The sequence below is a fragment of the Gossypium arboreum genome, chromosome 3, assembly GCF_025698485.1.
Source record: "Gossypium arboreum isolate Shixiya-1 chromosome 3, ASM2569848v2, whole genome shotgun sequence".
NCBI classification, from domain to species: Eukaryota; Viridiplantae; Streptophyta; class Magnoliopsida; order Malvales; family Malvaceae; genus Gossypium; species Gossypium arboreum.
The window spans coordinates 4193003-4217089 of NC_069072.1; the positions used below are offsets into that span (position 1 = coordinate 4193003).

Consider the following 24087-nt stretch of genomic DNA (forward strand, 5'->3'; position numbering starts at 1 on the left):
TTGCTATGAAGCCTACTTGAAACTTCTGCTTTGCGTGTCACTGCAACCTGATTTCATCTTTGGAATCTCATCCTCTAACCTTATTTAGACTTTTCAAGAGCTAACGTTTTATGCTTGGCAGTTGACTTGAAAACCACATCAATATAGCAATATATTGCTCCAGGGTAACATCATCATCATCAACATCATCCTGTTACATTTGTAATAAAGAAGCAACAGCGATGGATCGTCCGAGCTCTGAAAAAGTCATGGAGCTTTGCCTCCTCAAAACATTACGTGGGAAAGCCCCCAAAAAATAAAGGAAAACATAAGTTGATTCAGTCAATGCAAGGTTAGAGTTGTAGCCCCATCCATGACAAACATGTGGCAAGCTTAGAAGACGCTTAAACAGTAAATTTACCACAAGGAAGTCCGGTGGTCACATGTGAGATCACCCTCTTAGTAGACTAACCGGACAATGGATGGTTTAATCTTAATTGGAAACATGAATAAAAAGATTTATCCTATCGTAGATATCCTTGCCCAATCAAAGATATCTCTCTTACGATTCCATAATGAAGTGGGAACCCTTCAAGAACAGTAAGCCTAAACTCTGTTAACATTCTTCCAGCCCTCAACATTCAAACTCTCTTCATAGTTATTCTCCATAATCTCCAACTCTCGGTCTCGACTGGTGAATCAACCTCCTCAGCAACCATTCTCTTTCCTCTATACTTTTATATTGTTAAGCCCTGTATCAACATTAACTAAATAATAATAGATACCATACCTTCATCAGGACACAGTAAAAAAAACAATAATAGCTCCTTCATGGGCGTCCCAACTATGTCTTTGGTTTTCATTTTGTTGGCTGTCATGCTTCAGCAGATGATACAGGCATCTCAAGAACCAGCATGCCATATGAATGACTTAACGGCCCTCAAAGGTTTCACCAAATGTTTAGAACAGGATATTGGTGGGTGGAACTGGAGCAGCTCCAACTGCTGCTCATTTACAGGCATCACTTGTGACAATTCCTCTGTTATATATGGAAGAGTGGTCGGGTTAGAGCTTGGGAACAAAAGACTTACAGGCACTATATGTGAGAGTTTGGTGGGATTGGAGCAACTCAGAATCCTGAACCTCTCGCTTAATTCTCTCCATGGTAAAATTCCTGCCAACTTGTTTCGTTTTCGGAACCTAGAAGTCCTTGACTTGAGTAACAATTATCTCGTCGGTCCACTTCCTTCTGCAATTCATTTACCATCAATTAAGTATTTGGATCTCTCAAAGAATTATTTCTCTAGCTTCATCAGCATGCAATTCTGCACAAGTTCATCTCATATCCAATATCTTGATCTTGCACGTAACTTCTTCGGAGAAGGTTCGATATATTTGGAGAATTGTACTTCATTGCAGTATGTTTTCCTTAATGGAAATGGTCTGTCAGGAACTTTCCTGAGAATTTGTTCCGGCTACAACATCTCCGAGTTCTGCACCTTCAACAAAATCAGTTTTCGGGGCCACTGAGTTACGGAATTGGGAACCTTTCTATCCTTGTTGAATTGGATATCTCCTTGAATGACTTTAGTGGAAGTCTTCCAGACGTTTTTGGGAGACTGAGAAAGCTAGAATCCTTCTCTGCCAGCTCAAATAGATTAACTGGATTATTGCCTGCTTCTTTGGTAAATTCGGCTTCACTTTTGAGGATCGATCTGCACAACAACAGTCTTGACGGTCCGATCAGAATAAATTGTTCTGCAATGGCCCAAGTCACCTCACTTCATCTCGGTTCTAACAATTTCCAGGGGCCAGTTCCTGCTAGTCTATCCTCTTGCCAGAGCTTGACAGTTCTGCATCTTGCACGCAACAAACTCGGTGGTGTAGTTCCATTTGAGTTTAGAAATCTGCATGCACTGGAATTCCTCTCGCTCGGAAACACCAGCATCAATAATATATCCACAGCACTGGAGATACTACAACACTGCAAAAATTTGACTATATTGGACCTTGGTTTGAACTTTTACCAGGAAGAAATGCCTAGCAATGTGAATCTGCAATTCACGAGTCTTACGGCACTTATTATTCCATTTTGTCACCTGAGAGGTTCTCTTCCAATTTGGTTGAGTAGTTCTAAAATGTTGCAATTGCTGGATCTGTCATGGAATTCATTGGGAGGTTCCCTTCCTTCTTGGATAGGCAAGTTCGAATATCTCTTTTACTTGGACTTGTCTAACAATTCCTTTTCCGGGGAGATACCGGAAAGTTTAACTGGACTAGAAAACCTTGTCCACAAAACTGCTCTACTGAAACTGCTCTACTGAAAGAATCATGTGAACACATCTCTCTCATAAAAAGCAAAGAGCAAGGTAGGCCACGCTTGGTATATGACAATATATGCAACTTCCCACCGACTATTGATTTAAGTCATAACAAGTTTACTGGACCAATCTGGCCAAGCTTTGGGAACTTGAAGAACGTTCATGTATTGAATTTGGAAGAGAACAACCTTTCAGGAAGCATTCCAGATAGTATCTCAGGGATGACAAACTTGGAAGTATTAGATTTGTCTTGTAACAATCTCTCCGGTGAAATACCTTATTCTCTGGTACATCTCAGCTTTTTGTCTGTATTCAATGTATCATACAATAGGCTTTACGGGGATACACCTTCAGGAGGTCAATTCATGACATTCCCTGATTCAAGCTTTGATGGGAACCAGGCTCTCTGTCCTAGATTAGTCGCACCATGTCAAAGAAAACAGATTCATCCAGTTGTGTCCCCTGGTAAAAAGATGAAGATTATGGATTGGAACTTTGGAATTGGAGCAGCAATTGGTTTTCTTCTCTGTGTCTTCTTTTGCTTCAAATCAGGCTGGGTTATTCCTAAAGGAAGGGTATGCAGATGCTGAGATTTGTTCTACCGAATGTCATTTTTTTAAAGGTGACTGCATGTACCAATTGAGTTAATCCTTAGGTTCATAATGTAAACAAGCATGTCTAACAAGCTTGAGAAAATATTTTTTTATGCAACTCCTCTGGTATTCCCATAGTTCTTTCTTGCTTGAGTTTTAAGCCTTTACTAATGTAAACAAACCTAAAAGTAAATTTTGAGAGAAAAGTAACGAGTGATAGAAGAAAATAAATGGATTAAGGATTTTTGGATCTTAATAGGTAGAAAGAGATTCATTTATTTTTATATAACATAATTTGTTTTTTAAAGATTTTGGTAGAAAAATAATGTTATTTGATTATGAATAATAAAAAAAAAATTTGAAGTCATGTATTGACTTTGGTGAATTCTGCTTCACTTTTGAGGATTCATCTGCACAACAACAGTCTGGACGGTCCCATCAGAATAAATTGTTCTGCAATGATCTGAGTCACCTCGCTTCGTCTTGGTTCTAACAATTTTCAGGGACCAGTACCTGGTAGTCTATCCTCTTGCCCGAGCTTGAAAAAGCTTCATCTTTCACACAAAAAAATTTGGAACTAAATTGGTCCTTGGTTTGGACTTTTACCAGGAAGAAATGCCTAGCAACGTGAATCTGCTAAGGCACTTCTACATTTTGTCACAAGAGAGGTTCTCTTCCAATTTGGTTGAGTAGTTCTAAGATGCTGCAATTGCTGGATCTGTCATGGAATTCGTTGGAAGGTTCCATTCCTTCTTGGATGGGCAAGTTCGAATATCTCTTTTACTTGGACTTATCTAACAATTCCTTTTCCGGAGAGATAACAAAATGCATCTCACTGGTAAAAAGTAAAGAGCAAGGTAAGCCGCGCTTGGCATACAATGATGTATGGAGCTTCCCGCCGACTATTGGTTTAAGTGATAACAAGTTTACAGGACCAATCTGGCCAAGCTTTGGGAAGTTGAAGAACCTTCATGTTTTGTGTTTGGAAGAGAACAACCTTTCAAGAAGCATTCTAGATAGTATATCAGGGATGACAAGCTTGGAAGTATTGGATTTGTCTCCTAACAATATCTCTGGTGATATACCTCATTCTCTGGTACATCTCAGCTTTTTGTCTGTGTTTAGTGTATCATACAATAGGCTTTACGGGAAGACACCTTCAGAAGGTCAATTCATGACATTCCCTGAAGCAAGCTTTGAAGGGAACGAGGCTCTTGTCCTAGACTACTGGCACCATGCCAAACAAAATAGATTTCTCCACTTGTGTCCCCCGGAAAAAGAATGAAGATTTCGGATTGGAACTTTGGTACTGGAGCTGCAAATGGTTTTCTGCTCACTGTTGTCTTTTGCTTCAAATCAGGCTGGGTTCTTCCCAAAGGATGAGAATCATATCTGAAACAGGAATTGCTGCATCCAAAATTGTGTATTTGGTAGTGCAAAGCATATTTTGTTTTGTGTACAAAGGAGACCACTACTTGAAGAAAATGGAAGTGTATGCAAATGTTGAGATTCAAACTCTAAATCCGCTGGATGCCACTTTTAAGAGATGACTGCATAAACCGAGTTAAGCCCTGGATTCATAATGCAATGCAAAGAAGCATCTATTGACAAGCTTGTGAAACTAGATTTGACAATATTTTTTTGTATGGTTCCCATGGTTCTTCCTTACTTTAGTTGGAAATCTGTGTAATGTTTTCAGGTGTGTAATGATCAATGGAAAGCCATAAAGCAGGCTATCGAAGTTTTAATATGCTTCTAATAACCATTGTTCTTGCTGCATTTTATATTATGTGCGTTATGACACAACCGCTCCCTGTCAGGGTTCTTTGCAGCCGAGCGGACTAGGACAATACCAAACCTGCTTAGAAGGAACCAGAGAGTGCCATATCAACAGAAACAACTAGGTTCAGTTAAGGTTAAGAACAGTAAGTATATTTATAAATAAGAGAAACATTTAAGGAAGATGAGAAACTGGTTCTGTAAATTGAAGCATCAAGACCATAGTGTCCTTTTGGATTTGTTGCACCAAAGACAATTGTCCTGGTACATGTACATTAAAGCAGGTCCATATATGGACTGAGACAGATTCAGGGTTGAGGGTGAAAATAAGGAAAAGGGATAAAAAATGAGAATGCCTTTCATTTTACAGTAAAGAGAGAACTTCATAATACAACAAACCATCTGTTGTAACAAGGAAGCAAACTTTCTTAGTCAATAATCAACCTTAGTGTACAGTATCCCTCAGATTTATCTGGTGTTTTTCGACTGTGTTTTGTTTCTTCCCTACTCCGAAGTGAGTTGTAGCAAAAATTGTGTGGCTTTGGTAAAAACATTTCAGTGTTGCTTACCACAGAAGCACATGCATGCTTCAGACCTCGGTGAGAAATGAAGTCATCTTCTGATTCACTTCCAAGAATGGTTATATTCACCATCTAGACTGACCAAAGTTTCTGCTTTCCAGTTCAAAACATACGATCATTGTCAGCACCGTAGTCTCTAAGGTCCAGAGTCGGTCGTTTCAATCTCTGGAAAATATCATCAAGGGATTCAGACGAGGAAGCGATGGAGGACAATGTGTTTTCTTCTGTCTGACGTAAAGGGAGGTAGTTCTTCACTTCTAGGATAGATTTGAAATTTACAAGACCGGACTTCATTGATTCCCATTTCGAGGATAATTTCTCGGATGTCGGTCTTATTACACTCTTGAACGAAGTTGATTCTTCTAGTGTTGACGTCGTGTTAGATGCTTGCTTTTTCTGGTGTTCTCTTGTGCTAGAATGATTCTTAATGATAGTTTCTCTGCTTGTCACATGTTGAACCTCTTCATTCAGTGGTTTAAATTGTTGACTCATCGTTCCAATTACTGCACTAGTCATCTGCTGGTACCGCATATGTATCGGATACGAATATGATTTTCAGACACAGGTACCTCAATAAAAAAAAATGAAAAGTTCAAATGCAAGAGCAGACATACCGTGTTGTTGCTTCCGGGTTCAATGTCGACATTCATGCTGCTGAAATTCCTTGCCAATGGAATAATATGTTCACCAACTCTATGTCCTCGCTCGAGCCAAGCCCGTTCTGAACATTTTACAATTTGTAGATTGTAGAAAACAAAGAAGATGACATTTTAGCAAATGCTGATATAGCCAGGTGTAGTAAATTACCTTTCTGCAAGATAATTAGACCTGATGAGTCGAATCCATCTGCATCATCGTCTTGATCTTGAAACTTGAATATTCTCCAGTTTCCGAAATAATCAATGACACGGTCAAAGAAGTTTGTCACATGTAACAATGTGTATATAACCATAATGAGAGGATAGATTTTGTTGAATCCTTTACCAAAGAAAGGGACAGCATCATCTATGTTCCCCATTCTCTGCAATATAAGTTGATGTTTACATGAGACTAACTCAAACCACATTTTTTGTATATATCAATAGACTAACCTTCTCGAAGATTGTTTTCCCATTATCAGGGATACGGATAAGGTTGAGAAAGTTGTACGAAATTGGAGGAGCATATCGTGCAACCATCCTAATAGAGATATTTATGAGTAAGACATACTAGAAAATGAGAGAACAAGTAGAAGCTCTTTAAGATGGAAGACAAAAGGGAGTATTACGAGCATATCATAAGCAAGCTGACTGAGCTTGTTTGTCTCGGTGTTAATGAATAGAACATCAACATTCCGATTTTGAACAAGGAAAAATAGGTGCAGATGCACATATACAACAGAGGGACGAAAGCAGCAACCTGCAAACCAACACGATCATTCGATATCGATACCACCAAGTCCTATAGGCTAATTGTGGAAATATAATTTACCTGGACAAGCATTTCCTGCTCTCCCACCGAATTTATGAGAATGGAAAAGAGAGATAAATCAACACCAGCGGGCAGTATGGTAGCTTCTGCTAAAAGAATTGCAGCTGATATGCATCCCAGAATTATTGCCAAGAGTTTCTCTAGTTGCTTTCTTACAACACAACGCCATATGAACTCTGCAAGGAAAAAATATTACCTGAGTTAATGGTAAATGCATAACAGATACTTAACAAAGAACCATTAAGGATAAAGTAATTTACCCATCATATCAAAAGAGGGTCCTAGCTTGCCTGTTCGTTCGGGCTTGATACTTGAAACGAATTTCCTACAACACCTTAAAATGAATCTTGGGCAAACTTAAAAAAACAGAGGACAAAAACACTTTTAGCGATGCTGTCCTGCATATAGCTTGATATGCAAGCAAGGTTTGTATGAGTGCAAAGTACACACCATCCGGTTATATTACGGCGCTCGTAGTTTCTGACAGTATCTTCCAGTTCAAGAGCTTCCAACACAAAGCTTGAATATTCACTGCAAACTTCTAAGAGTTAACTTCAATGAGACAGAATCAAGCAACAAATAGTCTATACCTTCGGTACCGACAGTATTCCTCTCTAGCTATCCTAAGTCGGCGTCTAAGCATCGCCATTGATTTGTGATCAGTATTGTAGTCCATATCATTCTCCCCAAACCTTCCACCTTGAGGTTTGAAGGAAGGATCTTCTTTTAACTGCAAAATAGAACATATAATGTATTTGAGGGAACTACTTGGAAACTCCATTTTTGACACTAAACAAACCTCATAGACAAAGTGGGGAAGTACCATTTGATATAACATGTTGTCAATGATATTCATATAGGGTCTTAGTGGATCATGGTTCGTTATCTGATTCGATGTCACTTGAGCAACCTAAATAAATTGCACCTTCATTAGTTTGTGCAGAGGCAAAAAGATGATACCACCAAGTCTTGATTGTGATTTACTTACTACAATAGCACAAGAGAATTCTTGATGAGCATCATCAAGTTTAACAGCCATTTTTGCAACTTTGTGTGAAAGAACTTTATGGCGAAAAGTCCAATCCACATTCTTCCAAATGCCCTTTGGGATTTCACTAAGACCAAAGCCAAGGAGGAATGCACCAGTAACAAGTCCAAAAGTATTTGAGCAAGCCATGGCAAAACCAAGAATGTCTCCGCTCCTTCCCCCCAAAAGAAAAGAAAAGGGTCAGTCTACACAAACAAAATAAGGAACAAAGTATAAATAAAAAACACAAAAGAAAAAAGAGCAATCAGTAAGAATAGAAGGGACACATGCCAATTTTTGCTGAAAATAATGAATAAAATGAGTCCAACAAGTCCAATAGAACCAACACATAGGTAATAGACCAAGTTTTCATGTAAACTAGTCTTCAATCTTTCTACCACAGTGAAATCTCCAGCATCTTCATAACCCTGAATAGTAGGCACCACAACCCTGTTTAGGAAATAATTTAATATAAATCAATGAGAATACAATGCATCTATTAAGCATTAATCTTCTAAAACATTTACTCTAGACCTCAAGCATGATAAACAAAAGGTCATGAAAGCATATGGAATGACCAAATTTCATTTTGCTCCCTTTACTAAAAAAAAATGAGCAAATTAGTTGAGGAAACAAAATGCAATATGACTTCTAGCCTCTATAGTACGTTTACCCAAAGGAACTTATCGTGGGAGAAAATATTTTGTTGATAATAGTATATTTACCAAGTTAGCAAAAATGTACTCCAATAGGTTAGGCTCCAAAAGAAAGATATCCCACCACTGTAATTACCAAATATTGTCTGCATGATGAAGAGAAGAAAAGCAAACAATCAATAAAAGTACGTGCATAATTTCTAGGCAAAAGCAAATGCCTACAATCATATACTCGTATTGATCAAATAAAATTCAGCTTTAAATTTCTACCCAACATTGATCAAATAAAAACATAATAAGGGTAACCAAGAAAATATAAGTATGATGGGAAGAACTGCAAGATGGAATTAAGGTTGTTAATCTAAAAAAAAGAAAAAGGTACCGTCCAAATATCGGCAGGGACGAGGATGATAATGGAGAAAGAACAAAACCAAGTATATCCAACGGTGAAAAGAACATAATTAGGAACGTCTGGACTCGAGAAATATTTCAAAGTCAAAATCACCATCCCCATTGTTAAAGGCAACGAGATCAAATAGAAAAACAACATCTTTCTTTCTATCTCCTCCTTTATACAATACTATGACAATCTAATCTATTCTATTTCGATCTAGTTTAAATAAAGTACATATATTATCTGGGTAATTCCTCTTATTTTCTCTTCCCCACGAAAACAGTAGGGAAGAGAAAATAATGGTTGGTTTTGCATTTGCAAAGAGCTTTTGATTTCATTTGTTCTTATATTACGCTTAAACTTAAAGCGCAACTATATTAATGCAAAAATTTGCGTAACTGGTCTAGAGTATACCTGATAACGGGTGGGGTTGAGGTTTCAGGGATGTAAAATTTTAAGTTGGTTTTTAAGGTTACGTTGACCAAAAAATGAGCTTAACTTCACCCACTGACTCGATCTGTGTATTCAATTTTTTAAATTATATTTTATATAAAATAGATTTAAAAATATAATTAATCAAATACATTAAAAATATTAAAATAAAGGTTTGTCAACAATAAGACAAGAGTTATACAATATTCAAATAATAACAATAAAATAGTAATAATATAATAACGAAACGATAACAAAACATAAGCGGAATGGCAACTAAGTAGCAACAAAACACCTAATTTAAGTTGTGCTTGAGCTAAAGAAATCTTATTCAAGGTTCAATTGTTTAAAAACAAATCTTACTTTTTGTTCAAGCTCACTTTTCGAGCTTATATTTTTATCTAAATCCTCTTACTTTTCAAGTGGAAACTAAGTGAACTTACTGAAATAAACATACACTACAAATAATTTGTCATATATCAACGCATATTTTTTATTAATAGTTAAGTTATATTAGTAAAAGTATTTCCATATCAACGATTCTATTTGAACACTAGTTAGCCATATTCTCTTTTTTTTTCTTAAACATGTGATAATTTCATTTTTTAGGTAAAATTAATTTTTAAACAAAACACCCTATATCGTCCTATAGTTATTTTAATTTCTTTTAAGACAATTTCATTATAGATTTTGGTTATATTTGTTCTTATTGACACACTACCTAGAACTACTCATAATCTCTCCCCAACCCGTATATAGGAGGATAATGCGCTTCAACGCACTTCAACCCACATCTTCTTACATTGACAACAATATCCATATCAATTGAGCTAAGACTCAACCGGCTTCTTTAAATTTTAATTCCCAGACACATAACCCATTTTAACTTTCCCCTTTCTCTTTTCTTAGCCACTTCCAATATCGTTTTACTTATGCTTTATTAGTTTATTGAAGATAATTTAAAGTTCTTTTATCGTGGATAGTGTAACATCTTACATCCGATTCAGAAGATGATCGGATGCAAAGTGTCACATTATAAACATATTTTTATGTAGAAATACCAAAATTTAGAATTAAAATAAATTTAAACAAAGTGACACAATTTAAGTAGGATTTAAGTGTCAAATGAACTCAAATGGACCCACATATGATAATTCACAATTAAATACAAAGTCAAACCACAAATTCAAATTCATATTGAAAAAAATACAATGTTATATCTCGAGACAATGAAATCATGACTTAAGACCTGTTTTTCCTATTTCAAATTTTTTATTTTGAATTTTCGTGTATCGAGACAATAGTACCATGTCTCGAGACTTAACCCTTATGTCTTGAGACCTTGATATCAAATTTTAAGCTTTGAGCTTGAATGTTTTATGTCTCGAGCTTTAAAACCTCATATTTCGAGACATGCACTTGGAAATGCATAATCTCATATAAAATGTTCATGAGATCTTGAGACTTTTACTCAAAAATACAAAAATTTAACTATTCAAATTATTTTCACATGTGGTTAAATGATTCCTAAAAATACCCAAACATATACAAAAGTTCTAAAGATGTCAATCCAAGTCCAAAACACAAATTTCTCATTCGATAATATACTTCACCAAAATTTAGCCACCTAAGTGAAATTGCATGCATAACATCATTTTGCATATCTCCAAATTCGATAATATAGTTGATTTCCCTTAAATTAACATTACTTGAGCTCTAATATGGATTATAAATCCTCGAGATTTGTATATGAAAATAAATCTTCATATTGAATTAAGAAAATTCATTAATACAAAACATATTTCCAAATATACTATAGCCTAAAACTAAATTGAAAGTCATTCTAAATAACAACATTAGATTTAAAATGAACACAAATTGGCATCATAGCATGTTTAGAAGATCCACCAAGTGTAAAATTTCACAACGAAGCCAGCATATCCAATTAGTTTAATATATCACTAAATAAAGTATTCACATTTTCAATTCCCATTAATACTCATCCAATTAGTTTAAATCGAACTTATAATAGATATACGGATATCTAATCAGTTCTCCAACAAGATAGTATGTGTGCATAGATAAAAAGTAAATAATAATAAATCTGTAATGCGTGTGTAACTTAACTTACCAATCAAATTTATAAAGTTACACAAAATGTCATAAATCAAATCTCTCTAACATACAAGAGCTAATTATACTCGATATTGACATAAATTAAATTAATTAGTTTGTTTTTCCTCTCTTTCAGGATGCATTGCCATCTATACCGACATAGCTCCATCAGCATTGAATTTCAAATGACCAGTGGGTGGGGGGCTTCCAATATTGGGTTATCTTCACATGTTGCTGCTCTTGATCAATTTGGATGTACTGCGGAAAGCGAAGGATGTTGTCATAGTGCAAATTACACCACCAAAGTTACCCAGTTAAGGATCCTTTAGGAGATCATTTTGTTTCTATGGTTCCACAAGGACCAAGCAATCACAATGAAAGCGATTCTTCATAGCTTGTCACACCATTTCTTCTCAAGTGCAAATTGCCATGCCATAAACCGATCCTCCCACTTAAACATATGCAGCTTTTTCCTCGAAGAGACAAAATAGCTCATAATGCTATTGAGACGATTATAGACATTCACAGGTAGTTGAAACACTGAAATAAAAAAGTCGGCAGCCTTATCAAGATTGATCTAACAAGAGTGACCCTTCTTGGTTTTGAACCCTTCAATGGTAGACTTCTAAATGGTTGGAATTTTCTTGGTGTCTAGGGGTCATCCAAGATACTATGATGGGAGGGAATCTGCAGCATAATGGAGGTCACTTGCCCACTAAGCTATCCAATCCCACTCCAAACAACTTGCTTTGGCACAAGTTGAGCTTGAGACCAGATAAAGCTTGGAACCTCCTAAGCACAAATTCAAATTCCAAATAGAGCATTAACCCTAAGGATTATAGATTTTTTATATGAATTTTATAATATATTAATAGTCTATATTATACAAATTTTGATGTGTACTTGTGTAGAAAATTAACCAATCAAGCTTCCCGAGGATAGTTGAAGCACTACGAATGGTTCCGCCAGACGTCAGATTTTGTGTGGTTAAAGTGAACGAGACAGATGGCATAGGTGGGCTCGACCATTATTTGTGCAACTAAGCAGTGGGATTCCAATTCCTATTCCTATTCCTATTCCCATTCCTAACCAAGAAAAAGACAAGTTGAAAGCGATCACAAATTGATTGGTACCTTCTTCCCATGGCTTAATAAGTAAGTCTCTTACTATGGGCCATAGCATAAAGTTTCCCATTTATTTGTCATAATCAAATTGCAAAACTATTTGAATTTTGGACCATTCCTTTGAAAATTGCAACCAAAATACAAAGAGGGAGAAGATAGGGAGAGGCATGGATGAAACTAAGGACCAGCAAGCAAAGCAAATCTACAATAATAACCATAAGATTAATTGATTCAAAAATTGCATTAAAAACCCATGAACACCTGTTTTGCAGCATGTTTTAATCTCCAGGTAATCAGCTTTCATGGTGCATACTCGACCAAGAAGAATCTCGAGACAAGCATATAAGTTTAAAGCAAGCTAGTAGATGATGCCAATGACAGATATATATTGGCATCAACTGAAATATAAGGGACAAGGGAATAAAGAGATGCAAGCATATTCCATGTGGTAAAACAACAAAAGTTATATCAATATCGAACGGAGAATTCGAAGAAAACAAATTTCAAACCTTAAGCATAGAAAATATCTCAACCATCAGCTCCATTATTGTCATGAAAACAATTAAGAAAGTGTGCACATAACTTCACTGCCATTAGAAAGCTAGAAGGCTTCAAACTCAAAAACAATAACCAGTGAAACACTAAGAAATTCTTAGGAGTACTTCCAAGGTTCATAAATTGAGGCCTGATCTACTAAAAACAAGTAATTGAAGACGATAGTAGGACCAAGCGACTTCTCCATACAAAAACAACCAGAGAAGTAAAACACTACCATGAAGATTAGAGACTTCACGGTTGTTTCTCATCCTCTTGTTTGGGAGCTTCTTTGATTTCATCTGTCCCATCATCCTAAAGTAGATAAAGAAAAGGTATTAATAATTAAAAAACTTAAGGTAAAACAGAAGCAGAATATAAAGGTCAAAAAGAAAAAGAAATGTGTGGGGTCTAACCTGCATGTCTGAGGTCCACAAAGTGAGGTTATCACGAAGAAGTTGCATTATCAAAGTGCTGTCCTTGTATGAATCCTCTCCAAGTGTATCAAGCTCGGCAATGGCTTCATCAAAAGCCTAAGGAAAGAAACAAAATATGTTGACTAATGGAACTTTAAGACAAATTAATGACACTCCAAAGGATGAACAAAAAAGAATTTCTTAATACCATTCAAAACACGAGAGCGCACACCAACGTTTTTCAAAGAATAAGATTAATATAAGGACTAAACTAAAATTCTTAAGTCCCGTTATCCTACCTGTTTTGCGAGAGTGCAAGCACGATCAGGAGAGTTCAAGATCTCATAGTAGAAGACAGAAAAGTTGAGAGCCAATCCTAATCGAATAGGATGAGTTGGGGCCAGCTCAGCATTCGCAATGTCCTGAAAAGAACACAGAACAAAAAAGATGCAGATAACATCGAAAAAGAGCCCGAAATTATGGACAAAACACAAGTCATAATCACTTTAGCAAAGGTAAATATCTTCTATTCAAATGTAAAAGTGTGAAAATACAAATAATAATAACAGTATATTCAGATCCAGACTGATTGCAAGACTTTAAAGAAAAGAGAATAGCAGTAAAAATGTCAATATAAACAGGAAGTGCATCAATTTGTGACGTGACCTGAAAAGGCCCAATAAAGAGAAGAAGCTAATAGTAATATTAGACTGTGTTAATTGAATTAATACAAACAACCAAAATGATTTCGAATTTTAGGTTGTTGGGGGACCAAGTAAAGGGGTGACCTTTGATCAGTAGATATAAACAATTTTTCTTGGCTTTAACAAGATGAAGCTATGCACATCACACATAAGTGATAGTTTTAAATTTAGATACTTTATATGCTTCTCTACTCATAGATTTAGATCTCTTGTAACATTTTAAATTGTGAATTTCGTTGATTTTATACGATTTTTTCCTTCTCCAAGAAGAATTTTAACTCTTAATTTAAGTTGAACATTTGAGATACTCATCGTAAACTAATGAAACCCAAAAAATAAAGCAAATCAACACAAGATCGAAAAGAACGTGACGAAATAACCACAAACCTGAGCAGATTTATACGCAGTGAGCGTATTCTCGGCAGCCGCTTTCCTGTCATCGCCAGTCTTGAACTCAGCCAAGTACCTATGGTAATCTCCCTTCATCTTCAGGTAAAAGACCTTGGAATCACCGGTCCCGGCGGCCGGAACGAGCTTCTCGTCGAGAAGCTTCAAAATTCCGGCGCAAATCTCGGACAATTCGGCCTCGATCTTGGCCCTGTACTCACGGATGACAGAGACGTGGTCGGCGTTGCCACGTCCTTCCTCTTTCTGCTCGATGGAGGAAACGATCCGCCAAGAGGCACGGCGAGCGCCGATCACGTTTTTGTAGGCGACAGAGAGGAGGTTCCGTTCCTCGACGGTGAGTTCGTCGGAGGCAGGGACGGCGGAGACGACGTTCTCCATGAACTTGACCATTTCCTCGTAGCGCTCGGCTTGCTCGGCGAGTTTCGCCAGGTAAACGTTTTCCTCACGTGCGGAAGGGGTGGCCATGACTTTTGGTTTAGGGCGTCGTTTGGATGGGGAAATGAAAACTGACAAAGATTTGAGAGGTTTGAGTCGTGGGGAAATGAAATGAGAGTTTTTGCCTTGGATGTTACCAAAAGGACTTTAATGGAATTTTTAGGTTATAAATATAATATATTTTTGGATTAATTGTATCAGATGTCTTAATTTATCACTTAAATTCCAAATTAGTCCCCAAACTTTAAAATATTTTAAATTAAGTCTTAAAATATCAATATCTTATCAATTAGGTATATATTAACACTAGGCTCAATTATATAACATTTTAAAGTGTAAGAATCAATTTTATGTTTTCTTTCCAATTCCATTTAAAACAATATTTCATCATGTATAATTTTATTTATTGTTTTTTAAATAAAATATTATTTTGTGCGTTAGTCACAAACATATTTAAAATTTCCAAACTATAGTTGAGTTTAGATTTTTATTTTTATGTTCATTTTACAATCTATATTAGTTATCCCAATTAACAATGTCGTCTCCAAAATTTCAACCTACATTTTCCTTAAAAATATAATGTATTTGCTATTAAAAATAAAATCATTCGTAGTAATATAAAGTTCATAATATTAATTAATATTAGTATGGATCCTACCACATTTTACGTTGGGTTAATTATTAACAATTTCTAGGTTAAATTCTAAAGTAAATATTTGAATATTAAAATATACTTCAAGTTTGTATACTCTTTATATATTTAAAATTTAATATTTTTATTTTTATTTTTAGAAATTTAGTCCTCTATTTTTAAAATTTAAAATTTTGATTTAATTTTTAGCACTATTACATTCTTTTACTAAATTCATTGGCATAATATTTTTAAATTAAAAAAACTCACTTATTAAAAAATCACATTGCAATGGATTTGAATTAAATAATTAATAGTATTAATAATTCTTAAAAATTACATCAGCATTTTAATCAAAACAAAGTATTTGAACTAATCAATAACATTGTAAAAGAATTGAGGTACCAAATCATATCAAAAATTACAAGATAAAGATTGAATCTTAAACTCGAGTATAACACAGGGACCAAAATTGAAATTTAAATGTTATTATATAGTCTAAAATTTGAGTGTAGCATAACATTAAAATTGAAATCTACCATTCTTCCATAAAATACAAAAAAAATGGAGAGAGGTATTCCACTTGTATATAGTTATATAGATTAAAGAAATCAAATTAAATATTCCTTTTATAAATGGTAAAATATAAAATAGTCACTAAACTGTTTATTTTATTTTATTTTGATCACTTAATTATTAATTTTTTTAATTTGGTCACTAAAGTTTTTAAAATTAAATCTTTTGGTTTTAGTTGCTGTTAAATATTTTACTAAAACTGACTTGAAATTTTTAGAATTTCTTTTTCTTTTTCTTTGTTCTTTCTGACTTCCTTTGCAGCTCAACTCTCCATGTTTTCCCATTCTTCCTTCAACCTCTGTCTCTCTGTTACTACCAAACAAAACTTGGGGAAACGTAACAGCATGTTTTGTGACTACCAAACATCCATTTCCTTAAATCTTTGGGCTTTAATGAAGTTGGTGAATGTTAAAGAATTATATTTCGTTTGCCATCTAGGCATCAACGTTGTTGGTAATATATATTTAGGCTAATTTGATTTGTGTTGTCTAATCATACATGACTTGGTTATTTGATTTTCTTTTGCCTTACCATTATGATCTCTATTTCTTGGTGTCTCACTTGGAATCTAGGTTTTTGCCTTCATGTCTTCCTCTGCAGAATTGGAGCTTGATTGCGTTTATGGTGCTTGAGCGGGTACCCCTTGCTTCTGAGGACATGGGAGGCATAATGGGGAGAGAAGAAGAAAGTCTGTTCGTGGATGCATTGTTAGCCATGACTTGTCTGTTTTGAACTTGGTTTTAGTGAAGAAGGGTGAGAATGAATGCTTGGGCTGACTGACACTGGAAAGACAAGGATGAGAGCTCCAAAGAGGGCATCCAAGATTAGGAAGCTCTTTAACCTGTCTAAAGAAGATGATGTCCGGAAGTACGTCAACACTTACAGAAGGACTTTCACAATAAAATCTGGTAAAGTTTATTTTTCCTTTGTAATAGATGGCCACAAGATGTAAGAGACTAGGTGGCTGTTTTATTTTACTGTTAGAATTAAGTGACCCGAATCCTTATTTAAATAAAATATAGTGGTAAATTAAATAAAAGAAGAATCCATATAGAATTACACTTCTTTTATTTTATTTTAGAATAAGGTTTTTTAAACCTTATTAAATTCCATCTATTTGATATTGATTAGAATAAGATGTTTTAGTCTTATTAGAATATAGCTTTACAAGCCTATAAATAGACATAGTCTATTCCTCTTGTAATTATTCGAATTCGACATAGTGAATTTTCTTCTCCTCCCTGTGGTTTTTTCCCAAAAGGGTTTCCACGTAAAAATCTTTGTGTGTTTTTTATTTTATTTTATTTTATTTTTTATTTTTTACAAATTGGTATCAAAGCTTCCGGGTTGTTCATCTCGATCACTGTAATGGAGTCTTTAAAGTATGAAATTTCGCTGTTGGATCGCAACACCAGATTTGCGTTGTGGCAGATTAAGATGCAAGCAGTCCTTACGCAGATGGATTTGGAGGATGCCCTGCTAGGGATAGATAAGATGCCTTCGACATTAACAGATGAAGAGAAGAAGCATAAGGATCGAAAGGCATTAACATAATTACATCTGCATTTGTCCAACAAAATTTTGCAGGATGTGATAAAAGAAAAGACCGCCGCTTCATTATGGAAGAGGCTAGAACAATTATGTATGTCGAAAACTCTAACAAGCAAGTTGCATATGAAGCAATGTCTTTATGCTTATTGTTTGGAGGAAGGTGCGTCTGTACATAAACACTTAACAGTGTTTAAAGAAATTCTCTCAAACTTGGAGGTCATGGAGGTTCAGGATGATAAGGAAGATCTAGGGTTGATTCTACTTAGTTCGTTGCCCCCGTCTTATTCAACCTTTAGAGACACGATTTTATATAGCCGCGAGTCTCTCACAGTTGATGAGGTTTATGATTCTTTGACCTCGTATAATAAGATGAAGCATCTTGTGGTTAAACCTGACTCTCAAGGAGAGGGTCTCATTGTTCATGGGAGACAAGATTGGAATGTTGATAATGATAGTGGATGGACACAGAAACGGAATCCTCACGGTAAATCTAAGGGTAGATCAAAGTCTTCAAACAGAGGTAAAACTAGGGCACATTAAATCTGAGTGCTACAAGATACAGAATAAGATTTAAAGGGAGGCTACAAATCAAAAGGGAAAACAACCAGAAAATTCTGGTGAAGCTGATGTTGTAGAAGACTACAGCGATGGTGAACTTCTAGTCACTTCTGTCAATGATTCTAAAGTAAGCGAGGAGTGGATACTTAATTCAGGTTGTACCTTCCACATTAGTCCTAATCGGGATTGGTTTTACAACTTACGAAACACTATCTAAAGGTATTGTCTTGATGGGAAATAATACTTTGTATAAAATCGCAGGTATTGGAACAATTAAAGTTAATATGTTTGATGGAGTTGTCAGAACACTTAGTGACGTACGACATGTTCCAGAATTGAAAAGAAATTTAATTTCATTTAGTACTCTTGATTCAAAAGGGTACAGATACACAGCTGAAAGTAGGGTTTTAAAGATTTCCAAAGGTTCCCTTGTTGTGATGAAAGGTAGAGAAAGATTGCCAAGTTATATATTTTGCAGGGTTCTACTGTTACTGGTGATGCAGTTGTCGCTTCCTCTTCCTTGTCAGATGATGATATTACTAAACTTTGGCATATGCTCCTAGGCCATATTAGTGAGAATGGCATGGCAGAATTGAGCAAAAGAGGACATTTTGATGGGCAAGGAATTTGCAAACTGAATTTTTGTGAGCACTGTATTTTTGGGAAGCAAAAGAGAGTTCGATTCACCAGAGGAGTCCATAACATGAAGGGAATATTGGAGTTAATTCATTCTGATCTGTGGAGGCCATCTAGAGTGCCTTCGAGAGGTGGAGCTAATTATATGCTAACCTTTATTGATGATTTTTCCAGAAAAGTTTGGGCGTTCTTTCTGAAACAGAAAAGCGATGTGTCTTCTGCATTTAAGTCTTGGAAAATTATGATTGAAAAATAGACGGGAAAACAAATAAAATACCTCCATACAGACAATGGCTTAGAGTTCTGTTCTGATAAGTTTAATAAATTGTGCAAGTCAGAAGGGATCATGAGACACTTGACAGTTCGCCATACTCCACAGCAAAATGGCGTTGCAGAACGAATGAACAGAATGATAATGGAGAAGGTTTGATGTATGTTGTCAAATGCCAACTTACCAAAGTCATTTTGGGCAGAAGCAGCCTCTACTGCATGTTTTTTGATCAACCGATCTTCATCAATTGCCATTGAGAAAAAGACTTCACAAGAGGTATTGTCTAGGAATCCTGCTAATTATTCTGATTTAAAGATTTTTGGGTGTCCTGCGTATGCTCATGTTGATAATGGAAAATTAGAATCGAGATCCATTAAATGCGTTTTTCTTGGTTATAAAGCTGGTGTAAAAGGGTATAAGTTATGGTGTCCTGAAAATAAAAAAGTTGTGATTAGCAGAGATGTTGTTTTTGATGAAACTGCTATGCTACCTAACTTATCTCTTAAAGACTCTTCCAATAAAGAAAATAAAAAGCAGGTGGAGCATCAGATTAATACAGAGTCAACTCCTCAAGCCAGTACAAAAATTGAGAATAGAGTTGCTTCTTCACCACAATACTCTATCACCAAAAACAGAACTAGAAGAAAAATTAAACCTCCAAAAAAGTATGCCGAATCTGATTTAGTTGCTTGTGCTTTAAATGTGGCTGAAGATATAGATGCAAACTGTAACACCCTTCGCCCGTATCCCTCACCGGAACAGGGTTCGAGGTGCTACCAGATTTAAACTCATCCATTTATATAAAACCAAAAATTTTTGATCAATTTTAAACTTTTCATACACACGTATATTATCCTTTAATCGGGCTTACAAGGCCCAAAATATTCATGAGGCATTATCAAATATTTACCAATATCTTAGTCTTGTATCATTTACTTACTCAACTTTACAACCCTATACATGCCATAGACTCGAAACACTAAGATTTACTTACGCCGATAGCGTAGACTTGACAATGTGATAATATCTCTGACGGCCTCCAACCCGAGCTAACCTGGCAACCCTAGGGAATATGGGAAAGAAAAGGGGAGTAAGCTTTACGCTTAGTAAGTTCATAAGAAAACAATAAGCAACTCATTAACAAGTTTTATCAATGTTTACAACATAATCACAAATTCACTACAAGTTGTCTTCCTGAGCAATAGTCACTAAATTATTTATAACTGGAGCTACAAAACTCCAAATCAATTTCCGTTAATTTTCCCTGAAAATAGACTCACATATCTTCCATCCATAAAATTTTCAGAATTTTAGGTTTGGCCAATCAATACCAGATTTTTCTTAAAGTTTCCCCTATTTCACTGTTTGACTAATCTGACCACTCTTCACTACAAATCAAATTTCTCATTGTACAGAATTCAAAATATGTTCTATTTGATTTCATTTGAAACTAGACTAATTAAGGAGTTTAAGAATATAAATTTTATCTTATAACCATTTTTTTACAAATTATAATGATTTTCTAAAAATAGAACAGGGGACCCCAAAGTCATTTGACTCTATCCCACGCCACTTCAAATATCTCATTATCAGCAATTCTTTTGCTTACACGGTTTCTTTTATAAGAAACTAGACTCATTAAGGTTTAATTACATAATTTATTCAGCTTCTAACTCAACTCCAACAATTTATGGTGATTTTCTAAAATCACGTTACTGCTGCTATCCCAAGCAGATTTATTACAAATTTACTCTTTCACACATTCTTTGCATTCACATTATTTAAACATGTATATCACCAATCAATTTCATCACATATCTATAATTTCACTCAAGCATAATCTCAATACAATACATCATGCTCAATGATTCGCACACAACCGTTCAAATTAGCAATTATAAGATGATTCCGCACATAGTCCACCCTTATCGATAATTTACGATAGTTTTGCCCTTACTCACTTATACGACATAGGCATTTTCACCTATGCTTCTCATTTCACACTCATGATTCAATTCCAATCGATCTAACATGCATAAGAATATATCACATACCTGGCCAACTTAATGCATTGAACAAATTCAATTACCGATTTAACACAAGGTCTCATAGTCTTAGACTTTTATCAAATCACCGCATTTAGCCCGCTAGGTTTTAAACCCGATAATATTATTCACCAGCTTAAAGCTTGCTAGGCTCAAAGCCCAAATATCACCATTATAAAGTCGTCTTATAAACAATTCATATAATATAGCATGTATACTGCTCACTTTGCTCTATTTAATCATTCAATCACAATTTATAATTTCCCTTTGAATCATTCGATATTTTGCACACTAAGTGTCATTCTCAATATCTCGCACACTAAGTGCCATTCTTAATATTTCGTATAATCGAAAGTACCATATTTGATTGCCCGGCACACTAAGTGCCACATTTTGTCGATATGTCGTCGACATTAAAATATTCACGATATACAATTTATACAATATTAAAGCATTAGAAACATCAATTTAACAATGCTTATTGCATATGAACTTACAGCTAAATTGTAGAGATACCAAAGTTCAGGGGCATTTTGGTAATTTTCTTATTTTTCTCGATTTTCCACCCGATCTTGATCTAAATTAATAATTTCATTCAGTATATTAATTTAGACATTAAAACACCTCATTTCATACAATTTGGTCATTTTTTTCATTTTTACAAAATTACCCCTAAAGTTTTACTTTTATTCATTTTAGTCCCTGAGCTCAAAACATGCAAATTAACCATTTTTAACCATAATTAAGCTTAGCCAAATGTTCATGGTATCAAAACAGTCCATAATTCACTTTATGGCAAAATTATAGTTTTGCCCCTAATATTTCAACTTCTTTAGAATTTAGTCCCTATATCATAAAAATGCAAATTCATGAAATTGAGTAAAATTCTACTATAGACGAATATCACTAGTGTCTCTAGCAGCCCACACATTTATTTATTTGACATTTTAACCACAAATTTTTCACATTTATCAATTTAGCCCTTAATTGTCAATTTCACAAAAATTCACTTAACAAAAAGTGTTTAACTATCAACAAGGACTCATATTCTTCCATTAAACTTCAAAGCCCTATTATACTCATCAATGGAAAATATCAAACTATTCAATGGTTTTTCAAAATAGTCCCCTCATTAGATAGATTAAGTAACAACGATCCCGAAAATATAAAAATAATTAAAAACGGGACTAGAAAAGCCTACCTTGCATTAGCTGAAAGTTGGAAGCTTCTTCCATGGCTTCTCAAGCCTTCATATTCGGCTGGTAAAAAGAGAATGAAAAAGATGACACCTTGATTCTTTTATTATATTCATTTTATTATTATTTTTAACCAATCTACAATATTAACCTTTATACACTTTATTTATTACACCAAATGCCAAGCCATCATATCCCACTATCTCTTTAATGGGCTAATTACCAAATAAGGAATTCTACTTTTAAGTTCTATATCTATTTAATACCTTTAGGTTATAGAACACAACTTTTGCACTTTACACAATTTAGTCCTTATTGTTTAATTAACTATCGAAACGATAAATTTTTTCAACGAAACTTTAATACCATCTTATTGCCACTATGTAAATATTTATAAAAATATTTACGACTCGGTTTATAGAAACAAGGTCCCGATACCTCATTTTCTAAACCTACTTGACCTTAGGGTCATACCACTTGAACTTAATAAATCGCTTATAAAACAAAAATCACAATATCAAAAACATTTTTAAAATCACAATTAACTAGTAAATATTAAATATAATATTTACCAACCTACTCGTTCGGATTTGGTGGCCCCGAAACCACTGTTCCGATCAACCGTAAAAAAACGGGCTGTTACACAAACCAAGAGCCATCTAATTATTTTGAGGCGGTTAGCTGTGAAGACTCAGAAAAATGGATGTTTGCTATGCAAGAGGAGATGGAATCACTTCACAAAAACAAAACATGGGATCTTGTGAAACTTCCTAAAAGTAAGAAGACTATTCGTTGTAAATTGGTGTTTAAAAAGAAAGAAGGGACTCTAGGAGTTGAAAAACCCAGATATAAAGCAAGGCTTGTTGCGAAGGGTTACAGTCAAATTCCAGGAGTGGACTTCACAGATGTGTTCTCCCTAGTTGTGAAGCATAGTTCGATTCGAGCTTTACTTGGTATTGTGGCCATGCTTGATTTGGAGCTTGAACAGTTAGATGTAAAAACTGCATTTTTGCATTGAGAACTTGAAGAGGATATTTACATACAACAACCAGAGGGTTTTACAGTCTCAGAAAAAGAGGACTATGTTCGTGTAACACCCCTAACCCGTATCCGTCGCCGAAACAGGGTCGTAAGGCATTACTGAATTAAAACACAATCTCAAATGAACACATGCATATATATGCATAATTAATCACAAACATAAGTCTCAAAGGTTAATTAAAACTTATTTCATAAATTAATACTACTTTTAAATTAGAACATTTCACCTCATGTATATGTGAATAATCATATTACCCACATGAAACAACAATATTAAATATAATCTATATATTGCATTATACCCATTCACTACTTACACTTATTTACCAAGTTCCTATAACTATATGTATACAGGTAATAAGCACTCATAATCATAAAAAAAAAAAACTTTACATACATACACAGTATGCGAAAACCAAAAATAACATAACAAGTCTAATTATCACGTACGCATGTCTCAACCTAATTCATAAATAAACTTCAAAATTTGTAATAATTCAATGTCTTTAATAATGGAATATGTGACCGAATGTGCATACTATTAAAGCAAGTCAAATGTGTATTATGATTACTCCCTTGATGTAGGCTTAATATAAAACAAAACATTTATATTT

General features: G+C 34.8%; 2 protein-coding genes, 1 long non-coding RNA gene and 1 pseudogene across 4 annotated transcripts; 1 reads left to right on the forward strand and 3 right to left on the reverse strand.

The window, feature by feature from the left end:
* The first annotated feature begins 526 nt into the window (after window positions 1-526).
* LOC108475052 (phytosulfokine receptor 1-like) lies at window positions 527-3586 on the forward strand (annotated as a pseudogene).
* A 1260-nt stretch (window positions 3587-4846) lies between these two features.
* On the reverse strand, window positions 4847-9140 carry LOC108475757 (uncharacterized). Of its 2 annotated transcripts, XM_053026189.1 has the most exons (14): window positions 8789-9140; window positions 8476-8552; window positions 8042-8200; window positions 7712-7925; window positions 7547-7633; window positions 7314-7453; window positions 7174-7254; window positions 6984-7048; window positions 6724-6899; window positions 6521-6651; window positions 6345-6432; window positions 6061-6274; window positions 5868-5974; window positions 5169-5772 (listed from the first exon to the last, which is right to left on the reverse strand). In XM_053026189.1, the coding sequence occupies exons 1-14, from the start codon at window positions 8954-8956 to the stop codon at window positions 5356-5358; spliced, it is 2124 nt and encodes a 707-aa protein (XP_052882149.1). In that variant the 5' UTR covers window positions 8957-9140; the 3' UTR covers window positions 5169-5355. The 2 variants fall into 2 exon arrangements, with proteins under 2 accessions (XP_052882150.1, XP_052882149.1); XM_053026190.1 differs by lacking the exons at window positions 8476-8552; window positions 8789-9140 and having other exon boundaries at window positions 4847-5769; window positions 7712-7922; window positions 8038-8178.
* A 3817-nt stretch (window positions 9141-12957) lies between these two features.
* LOC108476319 (14-3-3 protein 6-like) lies at window positions 12958-15133 on the reverse strand. The gene is made up of 4 exons (XM_017778501.2): window positions 14513-15133; window positions 13721-13843; window positions 13422-13538; window positions 12958-13320 (listed from the first exon to the last, which is right to left on the reverse strand). Exons 1-4 carry the CDS (start codon window positions 14996-14998, stop codon window positions 13261-13263), a joined length of 786 nt encoding a protein of 261 aa, XP_017633990.1. The 5' UTR covers window positions 14999-15133; the 3' UTR covers window positions 12958-13260.
* A 4871-nt stretch (window positions 15134-20004) lies between these two features.
* LOC128290230 (uncharacterized) lies at window positions 20005-22514 on the reverse strand. Its single transcript, XR_008279882.1, has 2 exons — window positions 22438-22514; window positions 20005-20254 (listed from the first exon to the last, which is right to left on the reverse strand). It is a non-coding gene; the product is annotated as an uncharacterized LOC128290230 (long non-coding RNA).
* Window positions 22515-24087: the final 1573 nt, after the last annotated feature.

Excerpts from the sequence above, each read along its gene's own strand:
- LOC108475757 (XM_053026189.1), bottom strand. The coding sequence starts at position 8,956 with ATGTTGTTTTTCTATTTGATCTCGTTGCCTTTAACAATGGGGATGGTG. Across the intron at positions 7,634-7,711 it reads AATTCTCTTGTGCTATTGTA|GTTGCTCAAGTGACATCGAA; the intron begins GTAAGTAAATCA and ends CAATTTATTTAG. Across the intron at positions 7,255-7,313 it reads GAATACTGTCGGTACCGAAG|TGAATATTCAAGCTTTGTGT; the intron begins GTATAGACTATT and ends AGAAGTTTGCAG.
- LOC108476319 (XM_017778501.2), bottom strand. The coding sequence starts at position 14,998 with ATGGCCACCCCTTCCGCACGTGAGGAAAACGTTTACCTGGCGAAACTC. Across the intron at positions 13,844-14,512 it reads CTGCGTATAAATCTGCTCAG|GACATTGCGAATGCTGAGCT; the intron begins GTTTGTGGTTAT and ends TGTTCTTTTCAG. Across the intron at positions 13,321-13,421 it reads TGTGGACCTCAGACATGCAG|GATGATGGGACAGATGAAAT; the intron begins GTTAGACCCCAC and ends TATCTACTTTAG.